We start from the raw sequence: 13,279 nt of genomic DNA, 5'->3' as shown, positions 1-13,279 counted from the left end.
CAGTGTAGTATATCTGTCCCCTCCTTTAATGTTCTTTGATGTGCATGTCTTCAGCTCCCTATGAGATTTCAAACTTCCAGTGTCTAATTAGTGCTGGGTGATGCCCACAGCATCTCCCTAACACTTCTTAATTTTTTTGATGAGTAAAAAACATTATTTCAGATGGCATTTCTGGGAGCAATGCAAGTCCATAATTTCTCTATTATTTATTTTACTTGCATAGTGACATTCCAAATGAAACTCAGCCCTTGGAATCAAGGAGTAATGCTTTAATTTAGTTAAGAGGCTGTTCAGTGTTATTTCCTCTGTTAGAATTTACACTAGCACTTGCAAAATAAATTGTTTGTAGTAGGGGAAATTTTGTTTAATTTCTTCTCTGCAACTCTCTATTCTAAAGGACCAGTAGAGCTAAAGGCTTGGATTCTGTGGCATTCTCACTGGACTTTACTGTTTGTGTAAGCTGTTTTCATCGAAATCCATTGTGTTGAAGCTCCAACTACCAAATTTTCCACAGAACTCATAGGATTACCCATGCCATTATCACCCACTGAATTGTTGGGTGACATACCCCGACGTGAGGTCAGTGGCTCTCAGTCCACGGTGAGCGCCAGAAGCCCTGGAGCTTGTTCAGAGTAGGGATGCTGCACACCTTCCCCTGGGCGTTCTGAATCTGTAGGGTTAGGACGAATCCTGGGCATCTGTGGTTATAACACTTTCTGGTGGTCCTGGAACCATTTCTGAGAAACACTGTCATCGAGTCAAATTTATGTGTGATTTTTAAAACGATGAATCGTCCAAAGTTGTAATGCATTCTAAATGGATTTAAAAGCCGTGTTATAGGTTTGTTAATGAATTTGACATTGCACAATCAGTATGATTTATGTGGCATTGAAGAGTTAATTATAAAATACTTTCTCAGCTGGTCTGGTGTATATTAACATGCATTTAAAATACAATCTTGGGGCGCCTGGGTGGCTCAGTGGGTTAAAGCCTGTCAAATAAATAAATAAAATAAAATAAAAATAAAATACAATCTCTTTTTGTTTAAAAAACTCCCCTTTTATTTTTTTTCAAGAGACTATTAAATCGTTTATTGATTACACATGATAATGGATGATACAAGCTTTAATCCCATCTATAACTTTATCTGATGCCATAATTCAATTTAGGTATATTGCATAGGATGTGCCAACAATCATATTAATAACCAAATAAACTCCAGGACTTTGCTTGGGTGACCTTTTAATGGTGAATTCCAGGTCACAACACATTAACTGTCAGTTCAGCCTCACCAAGGTTTGTGGAGACAATGGCTTCGGTGCCCAAGCAGGATGCAAATAAATTTCAAATGGAACCTGGCATCACCCTGAATTAATTCTAACTTCACACTCTTGGGGTAGTGTACCAAGATGGCTTCAGAGTAGACTAACTTTACGCAGCACATTTAAAAAAACACACATTTATTCAGCATCATGATCAGACTATTGCATTTAGCAATCAACAGCATGGGTGCAAAAAAAAAAAAAAATCTGCATTAAAACCCTTTGTTGGAATGCTTTACACTTTCCACAGAACAGAAACTAAAATAACCTGTCACACAATTAGTCACAAATATAGTCCTCGGGTATTTTTGCCCGTACACATGAGTCTTGTCTAAAGCATGTCTTCTTTGTAGCAGCTTGGCCCGGCCACCACTGTGCTTGGCTGAGTTCACAAATCTGCTGTAACCTGTAGCTTCCCTGTCACTTCTCTGGCTCTCCTCTCCTGCTAAGCTTTGTTCCTGGCAGTAATTAAAACCTTCTGCCACGGCCGTAGCTCCTGCTGCTGCTGGAACCACCATAGCCATCCTGGTTTTGTAGTTTGGCAAAGTATTGGCCCCCACCACCGTAAGGGCCAGAGCTTCTGCCTCCAAGATTTCCTCCTTGCATGGGTCCAAAATTTGAGGATTAATTGTCGTAATTGCAAAATCATTATCGCTTCCGCCACCTCCAAAGTTACTTCCATCATTACCAAATCCGTTCTAGCTGTCCCCACGCCACCATATCCACCGTCACCTCAACTGCCACCAAAGCCACCTCGACCACTGAAGTTTCCTCCACAAAGTTGTCATTCCCACCAAAACCACCTCCACGACCACCACCAAAGTTTCCAGAACCACTTCGACCTCTTTGGCTGGATGAAGCAGTAGCCATCTCTTGCTTGGAGAGCGCTTTCCTCACTTCACAGCCGTGGCCATTCACAGGACGGGATTTCTGAACGACAGTCTTGTCTACAGAGTCATGGTCATCCAGTGTTACAAAAGCAAAACCCCTCTTTTTGCCACTGCCTCCGTCAGTCATGATCTCAGTCACTTCGATGTTCCCACACTGTTCGAAATAATCTCTTAGATGATGTTCGTCAGTGACTTCTTTATGCCACCAACAAAAATCTTTCTCACAGTTCAGTGGGCACCAGGTCTTTGAGAATCTTCTCTTGACATAGCCCTGTTTGCTTCCACAACTCTTCCGTCCACCTTGTGTGGCCTCGCGTTCGTGGCTGCCTCCACCCCCTCCGCAGGGACATATGTCACAAGCCCAGAGCCTCTGGAGCACTTGGTGTTTGGAGCTTTCATGACCACACAGTCCGTAAGTGTTCCCCAGTGCTCAGATTGGCTCCTCAGACTCTCTTCAGTCGTTCGAAAGTTCAGACCCCAATGAAGAGCTTCCGCCGCTGTTCAGGTTCTTTGGGAGACTCTGACTTGGACATGACGGCAGTGGGAGGGGAGACTTTACCGATGCTTCCTCGGTGGCGTCCACTGGCAGAAAGGACAAAAAAACTCCCCTTTTTATATAAACTCTCACTTATCAGGAATGAGAACATACAAAAATCAAACTTCAGTGTTTTCTCTGCTGTTAATTTCTACATGTATGACATTTATCTCTACCTATCCTACATTTTATGTGTCACTTTTTATTGGAAAAAAGTTTTAGGATATTTAGAAGGCACAATCTAATGTGCCTTTAATACCTCTACTAATGTGTTGACCTTGAAGCTGGGTAGAGTACTGAATTGTTTAATTACAAAAAAAGTGTAAGGATTAATTTCTGCATCACTTTTTTTTTTTCTGCATCACGTGTTTTTATAAATGCTGATTCTCTGAAAGTAAAGATAAAGTGACAATACAAAGTAATTTAATATAAACTTTCATTAATTTCAGCTAAATGAATGAGTGACATATTCTAGTGAGGTCATGTGATAATACATGTGGATTAACATTCAATATAAGGCCCTTCCTCCTACGCCCCCCCTTTTTTTTACTTCGCAAATGCTTCTTTTAGAAGATGGGTCTACCATTCTTTAGACGTATAATGCACTCAAAGGTTGGGAATTAAGAGAATTACAGTGGAACTTAACTTACAGATTTGTACGTAATCAGAATTACATAAAATGCCTTAATCTAATCTTTCTTTCTTTTTTTTTAGGGACTTTCTCCCTCGAGGGTCAGGCATCGTTACCAGACGACCTCTTGTGCTGCAGCTTGTTACTTCCAAAGCAGGTAATAAATAAGGATATTTCCACACGAGTAACGCACATTCCCGTGGTACCTGTTGCCTCCACTGCTGGGTGCTGGGTTGTAGCAACAGAAACTTTTTTGTGATCCCTCTGCTCTGGGTAGCAGCCTGTCTTTCTCTCCAAATGTTCTCTTCCTCATTGTTCTTTTAATTCCTTCAGTTACAGTAAATGGAAAATCTTATTTGCATATAGATTTTTAAAAACCCATTTTTTTATACTAAGAAAAAAATATTTTTCTCATTATAATCCATCGATGTAATTTTATATAGTACAGTTTGGCTACTACTACCCTCTGATTTACTTCCTTCGTGTGTGTGTGTGTGTGTGTGTGTGTGTTTGGGAATTTATTTAAGTATCGATTCAACATGCAGCTCACCCTGCTGTGCACACACACGGTGTATGTGTACCTGCGTCTGCGTCTCGTGTGCTGCGCGGGCCCCATCCTCAACACCGTGATGAGCTGTCGGCAAACGAGCTCTGTTTTGTTCTTATTTCTTAGCAGTTGTGATGTCCGGTTTTTTGTGTACTTTTTTATAGTGTGTTTTATGAATTGGCTATTTTTATCTTCCCCCTATTTCTTTCTGTGGATTTTACTATTTTTCTTATCAATTTCTTTGAAAGCATTTGTAAAACCGCACCTCATAAATTGCAAAAACCAAAGTCATGAAATTTTACCCCTTTGTTTTCTTCTAAGTATTTTATTGTTTTGCTCTTGTATTTAGGTCTTTGATCCATTTTGAGTTAATTTTCCTATATGGTGTGAGGAAAGGGTCCAACTTCATTTTTTGCTTGTGAATATCCAGTTTGTTCCAGCATCATTTATATGTTTTTGGTACGCTTGTTGAAAATCAGTTGGCCATAAATATATGTGTTTATTTTGACATTCTCCAAGCTTTGAAATTGGGAAGTGAGAGTCCTATTTTATATTTTCAAGATTACTTGGCTATCCTAAGTCCCTTGAAATTCTATATGATTCTTAGAATCAACTTATTTTATCCCAGCAATGCAAGGTTGGTTTAACACCTAAGAATGAATTAATGTAATGTGTTGTATCAGTATAGTTAAAAACAAGAAATCACAGGATCATCTCAACAGACTCAGTAAAAGCATTTGAAAAAAATACTACATTCCATCATTTTAAAAAAGATTTATTTATTTATTTGAAAGAGAGAGAGAGAGAGAGAGAGAGAGAAAGCACACATAAGCAGGGGGAGAGGCAGAGGGAGAGGGAGAAGCAGACTCCTTGCTGAGCTGGGAGCCTGATGTGGGGCTCTATCCTAGGACCAGGAATAAATCATGACCTGAGCAGATGCTTAATCATCTGAACCATCCAGACAACCTTCCATCATAACAAAAACACTCAACAAAATAGGAATAGATGGGAACTTCCTTAATCTGATAAAGGGCATGGACTAAAACCCATAGCTAACATCATACTTAATGGTGAAAGACTGCATACTTTCCTTTTAAGATCAGGAACAAGACAAAGTTGTATACTTTTGCCTCTTCAGTCCACTATTGTGCTAGAGGTTCTAGGTCAGGCAGCTGGGCAAGGTAAAGAAATAAAAGGCATCCATACTGGAAAGGAAAGGGTAAAATAATCTCTATTTGCAGATGATATGATAAAGTACATAGAAATTCCCAAGGAATCCACCAAAAAACTGTTACAACTAATAAATGAGTTCAGCAAGGTTGCAGGATACAAGATCAAATTACAGAAATCCATTGTATTTCTATAAACTTGCTGTTAACAATCAAAAAATGAAATTAAGAAAATAATTTCATTTATACAGCATCAAAAATAACTTACTACTTAGAACTAAATTTAACAAAAGAAGTGTGAAACTTGTACTCTGAAAACTACAAAACATTGTTGGAAGAAATTAAATTGTATCTAAAGAATTGGACAAACATCCTATGATTTATTTTCTCTATAAAAGTTTTGATGTATTGAAGTTTTATCCTTTATGGTTGTAAAATCTGTACATGTATTTTTTTTTTTTTTTACAAAGATTTATTTATTACGGTACAGAAGTGGTTCAGGCCTGGAGTCAGGGAAGAGGGGAAGGGGGCAGAGCAGCTGGAGGACAAGGAGAACCGGGCTTCCCCACCATGCACCGCCCCCTCCCCCACCAGGATGTATACTAGGCACATTCCTGGTATCAAAGCACAAACAAAATGCAACAAAGCAGCCTCAGCTAGTCCATCTTCCAGGCACACAGGTTGGGGAGCAGGGGGAATAAGGGGAAGATTTCCAAAATGTTGAGGTTGAGGAGAAGGATGCTTGAATCCTGGGCCTAGTAGAAGCCAGAGAGAGGTGTGATAACTTGAAATCCCGCATAGGAGAGGGGATGGAGAAGGATCTAAGGCACCTACAGGTTCTCAGTACCCTCTTTCTCCAGATCTTAGGGTCCTGCTCTGTGGGTTTCCTGTGCCCAGGAGAAGGGTCTGGGGAGTAGAATTGTCCCCCCTTACTGGATTATCCAGTGCAAACTCTCTCACGTCCAACCTCCCTCTGGGTAAATGGGGGAATGACAGGCACGGGTAGGCATCAGGCAGCAAGTGCCCAGGTACTCTGGGGATCAGCCAAAGGTGAGCAAACAGGAAACACAGAGCAGCCCTAAGTCTTCTAGAAGTCAGAAGCCACAGCCTTAGCGAGTGAGGGAGAAGGGTATAGAATAGGGTGGGGGCAGACTTCCTTCTGAGCGACGCAAGACCAAGTGCCTCTGCACCAGGCTCAGGCGAGCGGGGCGCTGTGGTTCCTCCCCAGGCTTGTTTGGTGCCAAGTTTTCCACTTGTTCCTTGGAGCTTCCATCTTTCTGGGGTTCACCCAGAGGAGGTGGGCGCTCACAGGATCGTTCCGGATTCTGGCTACAAGGTGTCTTCTGCCCAGCAGACCCCTACTGTTCTGTAGGACTTCAGCCTGGCTGTCCCCCTCCTCCTTTTCCTCTCCCAGTCTTGTTACTTCTAAGCCCCTGACTATTTTTTTCATTAATTAGTGAAAATCATACGTCATGCACCACCTCTCTTTTCATGCAAAGCAGACTAGAAATTCTTCCCTCAGGGAAAACTTACTGTTTTCATCACCAGGAACCCCCGAAGGGAGTTTTTATATTGTAGCATCCTAGCCGATGCCAGCTGAGAACGATGCTTGTTTTTTTTTTTCCTCTCCAGGTGAACTATTCATAGGGCAATCCCATGTGTGACTATAGACTTGGGTTGATGGAGCGCCAACAAACGGCTGAATGAAGTTAGCTGGGGTATATGTCTCTGCTCATGTAATTTGCTTGTGTTTTGGATCCCATTTGGGATCAGTTTTGTAAATAACGACTTTCTCTTGATAGATTCATTCATTCATCCGCTGCATGTTGAGTTGATTGCTGTGTATCAGGTAAATAACCTGGCAACATGGAGCTTACATTCTATCTAGTTGGGGAGAAACCAACAACCACCAAAAAACAAAACAAAAAAACAAGATAAATCCCCCCAAACCACAGAATGTTAGACGATGAAGACAGCAATCGATCCGTGCTGCTATTTGTGTAGGCAGAGGGAAGTTCAAAGATCCTAGGACGGGAGCTACATGTGTGTTTGAAGTTTAACAAGGATGCCAGCAGGGCTGGAGGGGAGAGAGGAGGGACAGTAGAAGACGAGGTAAAGGGAGACGGTGCTGCTCAAACAGTTGTTCGGGTCGGGTCTTGTGAGCCAGGAGCCTTGAAACAGAGGACGATAGTAGGATGAAGGCCTTAGAGCAGGTGCCGCTGTATATAGTAGCGTGTTCAGGGACTGGATAGTGGGTCCGGATAATGCCGTTACTCGGGAAGAGGATGCAGGGATCCCTTTTCTCTTGCAACCACGTGGAAAGAAGAAAATGTAAGTCTGTGCTTTTAGTGGGAGAGAGTCGTGGGATTCCTCACTTGATGACTTTATTTTCTCCAGGAAGGAGACAAGATAGTTGCTAATAACGATCATTTATCTTCTAATTTCCATTGTGTGGCAGTCACTCCTCTTTCATGTCTTCTTACACTGGTCAGTGTAAGACTTTCAGAACCATGTTTTTGAAACTTGTTCTGGTAAAAATGCCTCCTGTGTTAAATGATGCATACATTATTTGCTATTTGTTTTTCCTGGTAAAGAACTATTTTATTCCTGATTTTACAAATATTTTAAAACAGGGTGCCTGGGTGGCTCAGTCGGTTAAGCACCTGCCTTCGGCTCAGTCATGATCCCAGGGTCCTGGGATCCAGTTCAGAGTTGGACTCCCTGCTCAGTGGGGAGCCTGCTTCTCCCTCTTCTGCTCCCCTTACTTGTCCGCTCTTTCTTTCTGTCAAATAAATAAAATAAAATAATCTTAAAAAATTAAAATTAAAAAAAATTAAAATAATCTTAAAAAATTAAAATTAAAAAAAAAAAAACACCTAATCAGTAGAGGGGTCCCTGGTTGGCTCAGTTGGTTAAGTGTCTGCCTTCAGCTCAGGTCATGATCTCAGGGTCCTGGGATTGAGCCCCGTGTTGGACTCCCTGCTCAGCGAGGAGTCTGCTTCTCCCCTCCTTCCTGCTCATGTTCTCTCTTGCTATCTCTGTCTCCCTCAAATAAATAACAAAATATTTTTAAAAACCCTAATAAATAAATATATAATTTTAATGAGTGGCATTTTGACGTTTATTGAGATGATCATTTAAAAAACTTTTTGATAGGGTCACCTTTACATTTATAGATTTCTCATTTAAGCATCCTTGCATTCCTAAGATATACTCGATTTTAGTAACTTAATCTTTTACTGTACTCTTAAAGTAATTCCACTGATTTATCTAGGTTGTATAGATATATATATATGTATCTAATGTTATATTACATTCTTCATATGTACATCATTGTCAGGTTATTGAATGAAATCTGTTCTGGTCAGCATAAAATAAATAGAGTAATTCTCTGTTTCTTTTGACTTTCTTCTACTAGCTTTTGAAATTCTTAAAAACCCAGTGATGCATTTTAGTTTCTGTTTCCAATTAAGGAGGGCTGCCAGCCTGGGTTTTTACAAAGGGTTATGTGTTAGAGAGAAAGGGTTAGGGGTTCAGAGACAGCAGCTGTGGGCAGTGAGAGCCTGGAAGAGGTAGACTGGAGGCTGTGGTTGCAGTGGGTCAGAGGCATGGCATGTCAGAACATTTAGGGAATATTCAAAACCAGTGGATACTTCCTGTTCTTTGTTTTGAGAGAGAGAGCGAGTGAGGGAGCATGGGGGTGAGAGGTAAAAGAGTGGGGGGAGGGGAGAGACAGAGGGAAAGAGAGAGAGAGAGAATCTTAAGCAGGCTCCACACCCAGTGTGGAGCCCAATATGGGGCTTGACCTCACAGTCCTGAGATCATGACCTGAGCTGAAATCAAGAGTTGGACACTTAACCGACTGAGCCACCTACGTGCCCCAATACTTTCTGTTCTAATACAGAGATTTTCCTGTTATAATTCTAAGAAACTTATAAAAGTATTGCTAAGCCCAGAACAGCTACTATTTAGAAAACCACGATACTGAGTGGTTGCCCTATTTTTGAGCATTAGGTGTGTATCAGCACTATGCAAGAACCTTCTGAGATAGATGTTACGATTCCCATTTCAGAAACAGAGCCCCAGCAAGGCTAAGCAATTTTTCAGAGGCCACACCGTTGGTAGGAGTAGGTTGTTACTAGTAACTTTCTGACACTGATTATATTGGGTCTTAAAAATAGGAAGCTCTAACTTCTTGCTTTACTTATTTATTTATTTTTAAATATATTTTTTAATTAAACAAACTGTATACCCAACGTGGGGCTCGAACTCACAACCATGAAATCAAGAGTCCTAGGCTCTACCAGCTGAGCTCACTAGGTACCCCTTGAACTGCTTTATATTTGCAGGACACACTTTCTATTTTTACTAGGTTATTGTTTATATAAGGGAGCATCAATATGTGAATGGTAAATATAGAAATGATTTGGCTAATTCATAATTCTCATTTACTTTGCAGCATCATGCTCGTTTACTAATATTTAACTGCTTGTCTCCATCTGCTGCTGTATTAGTTGCTAAGTGAAGCCAAGAAATTAATTATAGACCCTAAGTCTTATTCTGTATAATTTGTTTTAGGAAATTTAGGACTTAGTACAAGAAAGCATTCCAAAATCATCACATGGTGTTGTGGGGAAGGTGAGGAAAATCAGCATCTCTGTGATTTTATTAATAAAGGTAAAATTTTTCAGTAATAAGATCATGATAGTTTGGATTTAGAGACAGGGATTTCTGAAGGTTTTCTTGAAAGGACAAGAGCTGGACAAAGCCCCGATGAGATGTTGGGTACGGACTGTGGTGTCAAGAGCGAGGGAGTAGGTAGAGGGTCTTGGCAAAACAAGGAACAGTTCACTGCCTTTGGACATTTCCAGGGCCATGTTGTAACTGCCTTGTGCCGGCTTCTGAGACCCAGTAATGCAACCCTCTTCTCATCTCTGTATTCCCTCACCATGGTGGTTGCCTGAAGTTGGTCATGGTGGGAATATTTACAGTATAGAAATAGGCAAATGCTGCAAACCAGGACTTTGGTGAAACATTTACCAGCACGCTGCTGGTTTGTTTCTCCTCAATACCTAGTCTCTCTGTTACTGGTTCAGTGACATTGCAAACTGAGAAAGCAAATGGGTCTGAGTAAAATATTTTTGCTGAACTACTGAGTATGTTGAAAGTGTCACCGCTTTAAGAAACGATCCATTTGGAGTTTGATATACCGCCTGAAGGATTGAATCCGTCACTCTTTGCATGAAAAGTTACTGTTAAGGGGCGCCTGGGTGGCTCAGTGGGTTAAAGCCACTGCTTTCGGCTCAGGTCATGATCCCAGGGTCCTGGGATCGAGCCCCGCATTGGGCTTTCTGCTCAGCAGGGAGCCTGCTTCTCCCTCTCTCTCTGCCTGCCTCTCTGCCTACTCATGATCTCTGTGTGTCAAATAAATAAATAAAATCTTTAAAAAAAATTTTTTTTAAAGTTACTGTTAAGAACTTATGACAGTAAAGTCTGTAGGTCATGGTTCAGGATAAATGGTTTTGTCTCCTAGAGAACTTTTCTATGATAAAATACTTCTCTAAACACTATTATATTGCCTCATGCTCTTTTATTGCAATGTCATTTGTGTAGGAAAGAAAGATATTACAAATTAGAGCTTTCAAAATGGATAAATTAAAGTTAATTGTTCACATTACAGAAGTAGTCTTTCTTTTGTGAAAGATTTCCTTGGCATTTCCTCCTTCCATGCATGTCAAAAATATTATTACTTCATCAAAATTTGATTTACCACCTTTGTGTTACACTTAGTGCACAGTGTAACATGTCCATATTTCAAAAATTGCATAAGACGTAGTTTATTAGAGAATTATTACTGTTCAGTGTTTGGGGTCCTTGAGTTGCGTTAAGTGACCATTTGAATAAAGATGTTCAGGGGCGCCTGGGTGGCTCAGTGGATTAAGCCGCTGCCTTCGGCTCGGGTCATGATCTCAGGGTCCTGGGATCGAGCCCCGCATCGGGCTCTCTGCTCCACAGGGAGCCTGCTTCCTCCTCTCTCTCTGCCTGCCTCTCTGCCTACTTGTGATCTCTCTCTGTCAAATAAATAAAAAAAAAAAAAAAAAAAAAAAAAAAAAAAAAAGATGTTCAGTAACAGAGTAACAGAAGTCAGAACACCCGTTTCTGAGGCAGCAGAGAAACCACAGGGTGGGTGGGGACAGAGTCCAGGCAGCGGGTCTGAGACGCAGCAGGACGGCTTGTGCAGGCGGCAGATGAGCACCTCCTAAAGGAGCGGCTGCGTGCTGGGGTCTCTTCGGGGCAGCTGTGAGAGAATTGTGAGTCTAGGCGGGGCCGAGCCAGAGTGTGTTTGAGGAGACTGCTTCTTCCCACCAGAGTCAGGGCGTAGTTAATTCTAGAGAGAAATGTCACAGGTGAGCTATTTTAAAGAAAGGTACAGGTTACTTAGATTTGAAATCCTGATGTCTGTACAAAGACCAGGGCTTGTTTTCTAGTTTCATAAGCTACATCGCTGCATACTTAATGGAAACATTCAAGTATTTCTTGAATAACAACATTGAAGATATTTTAAAATGGACACATCTTATTTGTTTGTATTTAAATCCCTGAATTTAATTAAAACTGATATTTTGGGATAAGATAGTCTGTTTTTTTAGAGGATTAAATGTTTATTTTCTTTTCATTGTAACAAGTTAACCTCATGTGAAAACAAATGTGATTCTGCAAACTTTCTTTCTTGACCACAGCTTTGACCTTGTTCTGCTTCCGCGCTGATTTTCTTCCACAGTGCGGGTTACCACATAAAGTGCAGATTCATGTTTAAAGTCCCTTGAATATAGCTCTTCTTTAAGTTTAATATTCGTAAGATTCCTGAGGATTTCTGAGTGTCATCCTGAAGAGTTCTAACTCAGTAGGTCTGGGGCGAAAGCCCTGGGAGATAGCTGCTGTTCTTTGAGAAAACTTGGGGAAACGTTCATAAGAGTCTCATCTAATTCTTTTCCTGTGTTTTCTTTTTCTTTCTTTCTTTTTTTTTTATAAATTTGTTTATTTTTTTTTCAGTGTAACAGTATTCATTGTTTTTGCACAACACCCAGTGCTCCATGCAATATGTGCCCTCCCTATTACCCACCACCTGGTTCCCCCAACCTCTCACCCCCACCCCTTCAAAACTCTCAGGTTGTTTTTCAGAGTCCATAGTCTCTTATGGTTCGCCTCCCCTTCCAATTTTTTTTTTATAAACATATAATATATTTTTAAAACCAGGGGTACAGGTCTGTAAATCGCCAGGTTTACACACTTCACAGCACTCACGATAGCACATACCCTCCCCAATGTCCATAACCCCCTCCCCCTCTCCCAACCCCACCCCCCCCCAGCAAACCCCAGTTTGTTTTGTGAGATTAAGAGTCATTTATGGTTTGTCTCCCTCCCAATCCCATCTTGTTTCATTTATTCTTCTCCTATCCCCCTAACCCCTCATGTTGCATCTCCATGTCCTCATATCTGGGAGATCATATGATAGTTGTCTTTCTCCGATTGACTTATTTCACTAAGCATGATACCCTCTAGTTCCATCCACGTCGTCGCAAATGGCAAGATTTCATTTCTTTTGATGGCTGCATAGTATTCCATTGTGTATATATACCACATCTTCTTTATCCATTCATCTGCTGATGGACATCTAGGTTCTTTCCATAGTTTGGTTATTGTAGACGTTGCTGCTATAAACATTCGGGTACACGTGCCCCTTCGGATCACTATGTTTGTATCTTTAGGGTAAATACCCAGTAGTGCAATTGCTGGGTCATAGGGTAGTTCTATTTTCAACATTTTGAGGAACCTCCATGCTGTTTTCCAGAGTGGTTGCACCAGCTTGCATTCCCACCAACAGTGGAGGAGGGTTCCCCTTTCTCCACATCCTCGCCAGCATCTGTCATTTCCTGACTTGTTAATTTTAGCCATTCTCACTGGTGTGAGGTGATATCTCATCGTGGTTTTGATTTGTATTTCCCTGATGCCGAGTGACGTGGAGCACTTTTTCATGTGTCTGTTGGCCATCTGGATGTCTTTGCAGAAATGTCTGTTCATGTCCTCTGCCCATTTCTTGATTGGATTGTTTGTTCTTTGGGTGTTGAGTTTGCTTAGTTCCTTATAGATTTTGGACAGTAGCCCTTTATCTGATATGTCATTT

At 41.0% G+C, this 13,279-nt stretch overlaps 1 protein-coding gene across 6 annotated transcripts in view; it reads left to right on the top strand.

Annotated features, from left to right (window-relative positions):
* Positions 1-13,279, top strand: part of DNM3 (dynamin 3) — a 535,138-nt gene that overhangs the window by 84,595 nt on the left and 437,264 nt on the right. For all 6 annotated transcript variants that reach the window (XM_045982937.1, XM_045982938.1, XM_045982935.1 and 3 more), the window contains exon 2: positions 3,462-3,535. In XM_045982937.1, coding sequence (XP_045838893.1) covers positions 3,462-3,535 — 74 coding nt within the window. The remainder of the gene's footprint in view (positions 1-3,461; positions 3,536-13,279) is intronic.

Source organism: Meles meles, chromosome 17 (assembly GCF_922984935.1).
Source record: "Meles meles chromosome 17, mMelMel3.1 paternal haplotype, whole genome shotgun sequence".
Lineage (NCBI taxonomy): Eukaryota > Metazoa > Chordata > Mammalia > Carnivora > Mustelidae > Meles > Meles meles.
The sequence above is the reverse complement of the archived record's forward strand: the minus strand, read 5'-3'. Positions and strand labels throughout refer to the sequence as shown.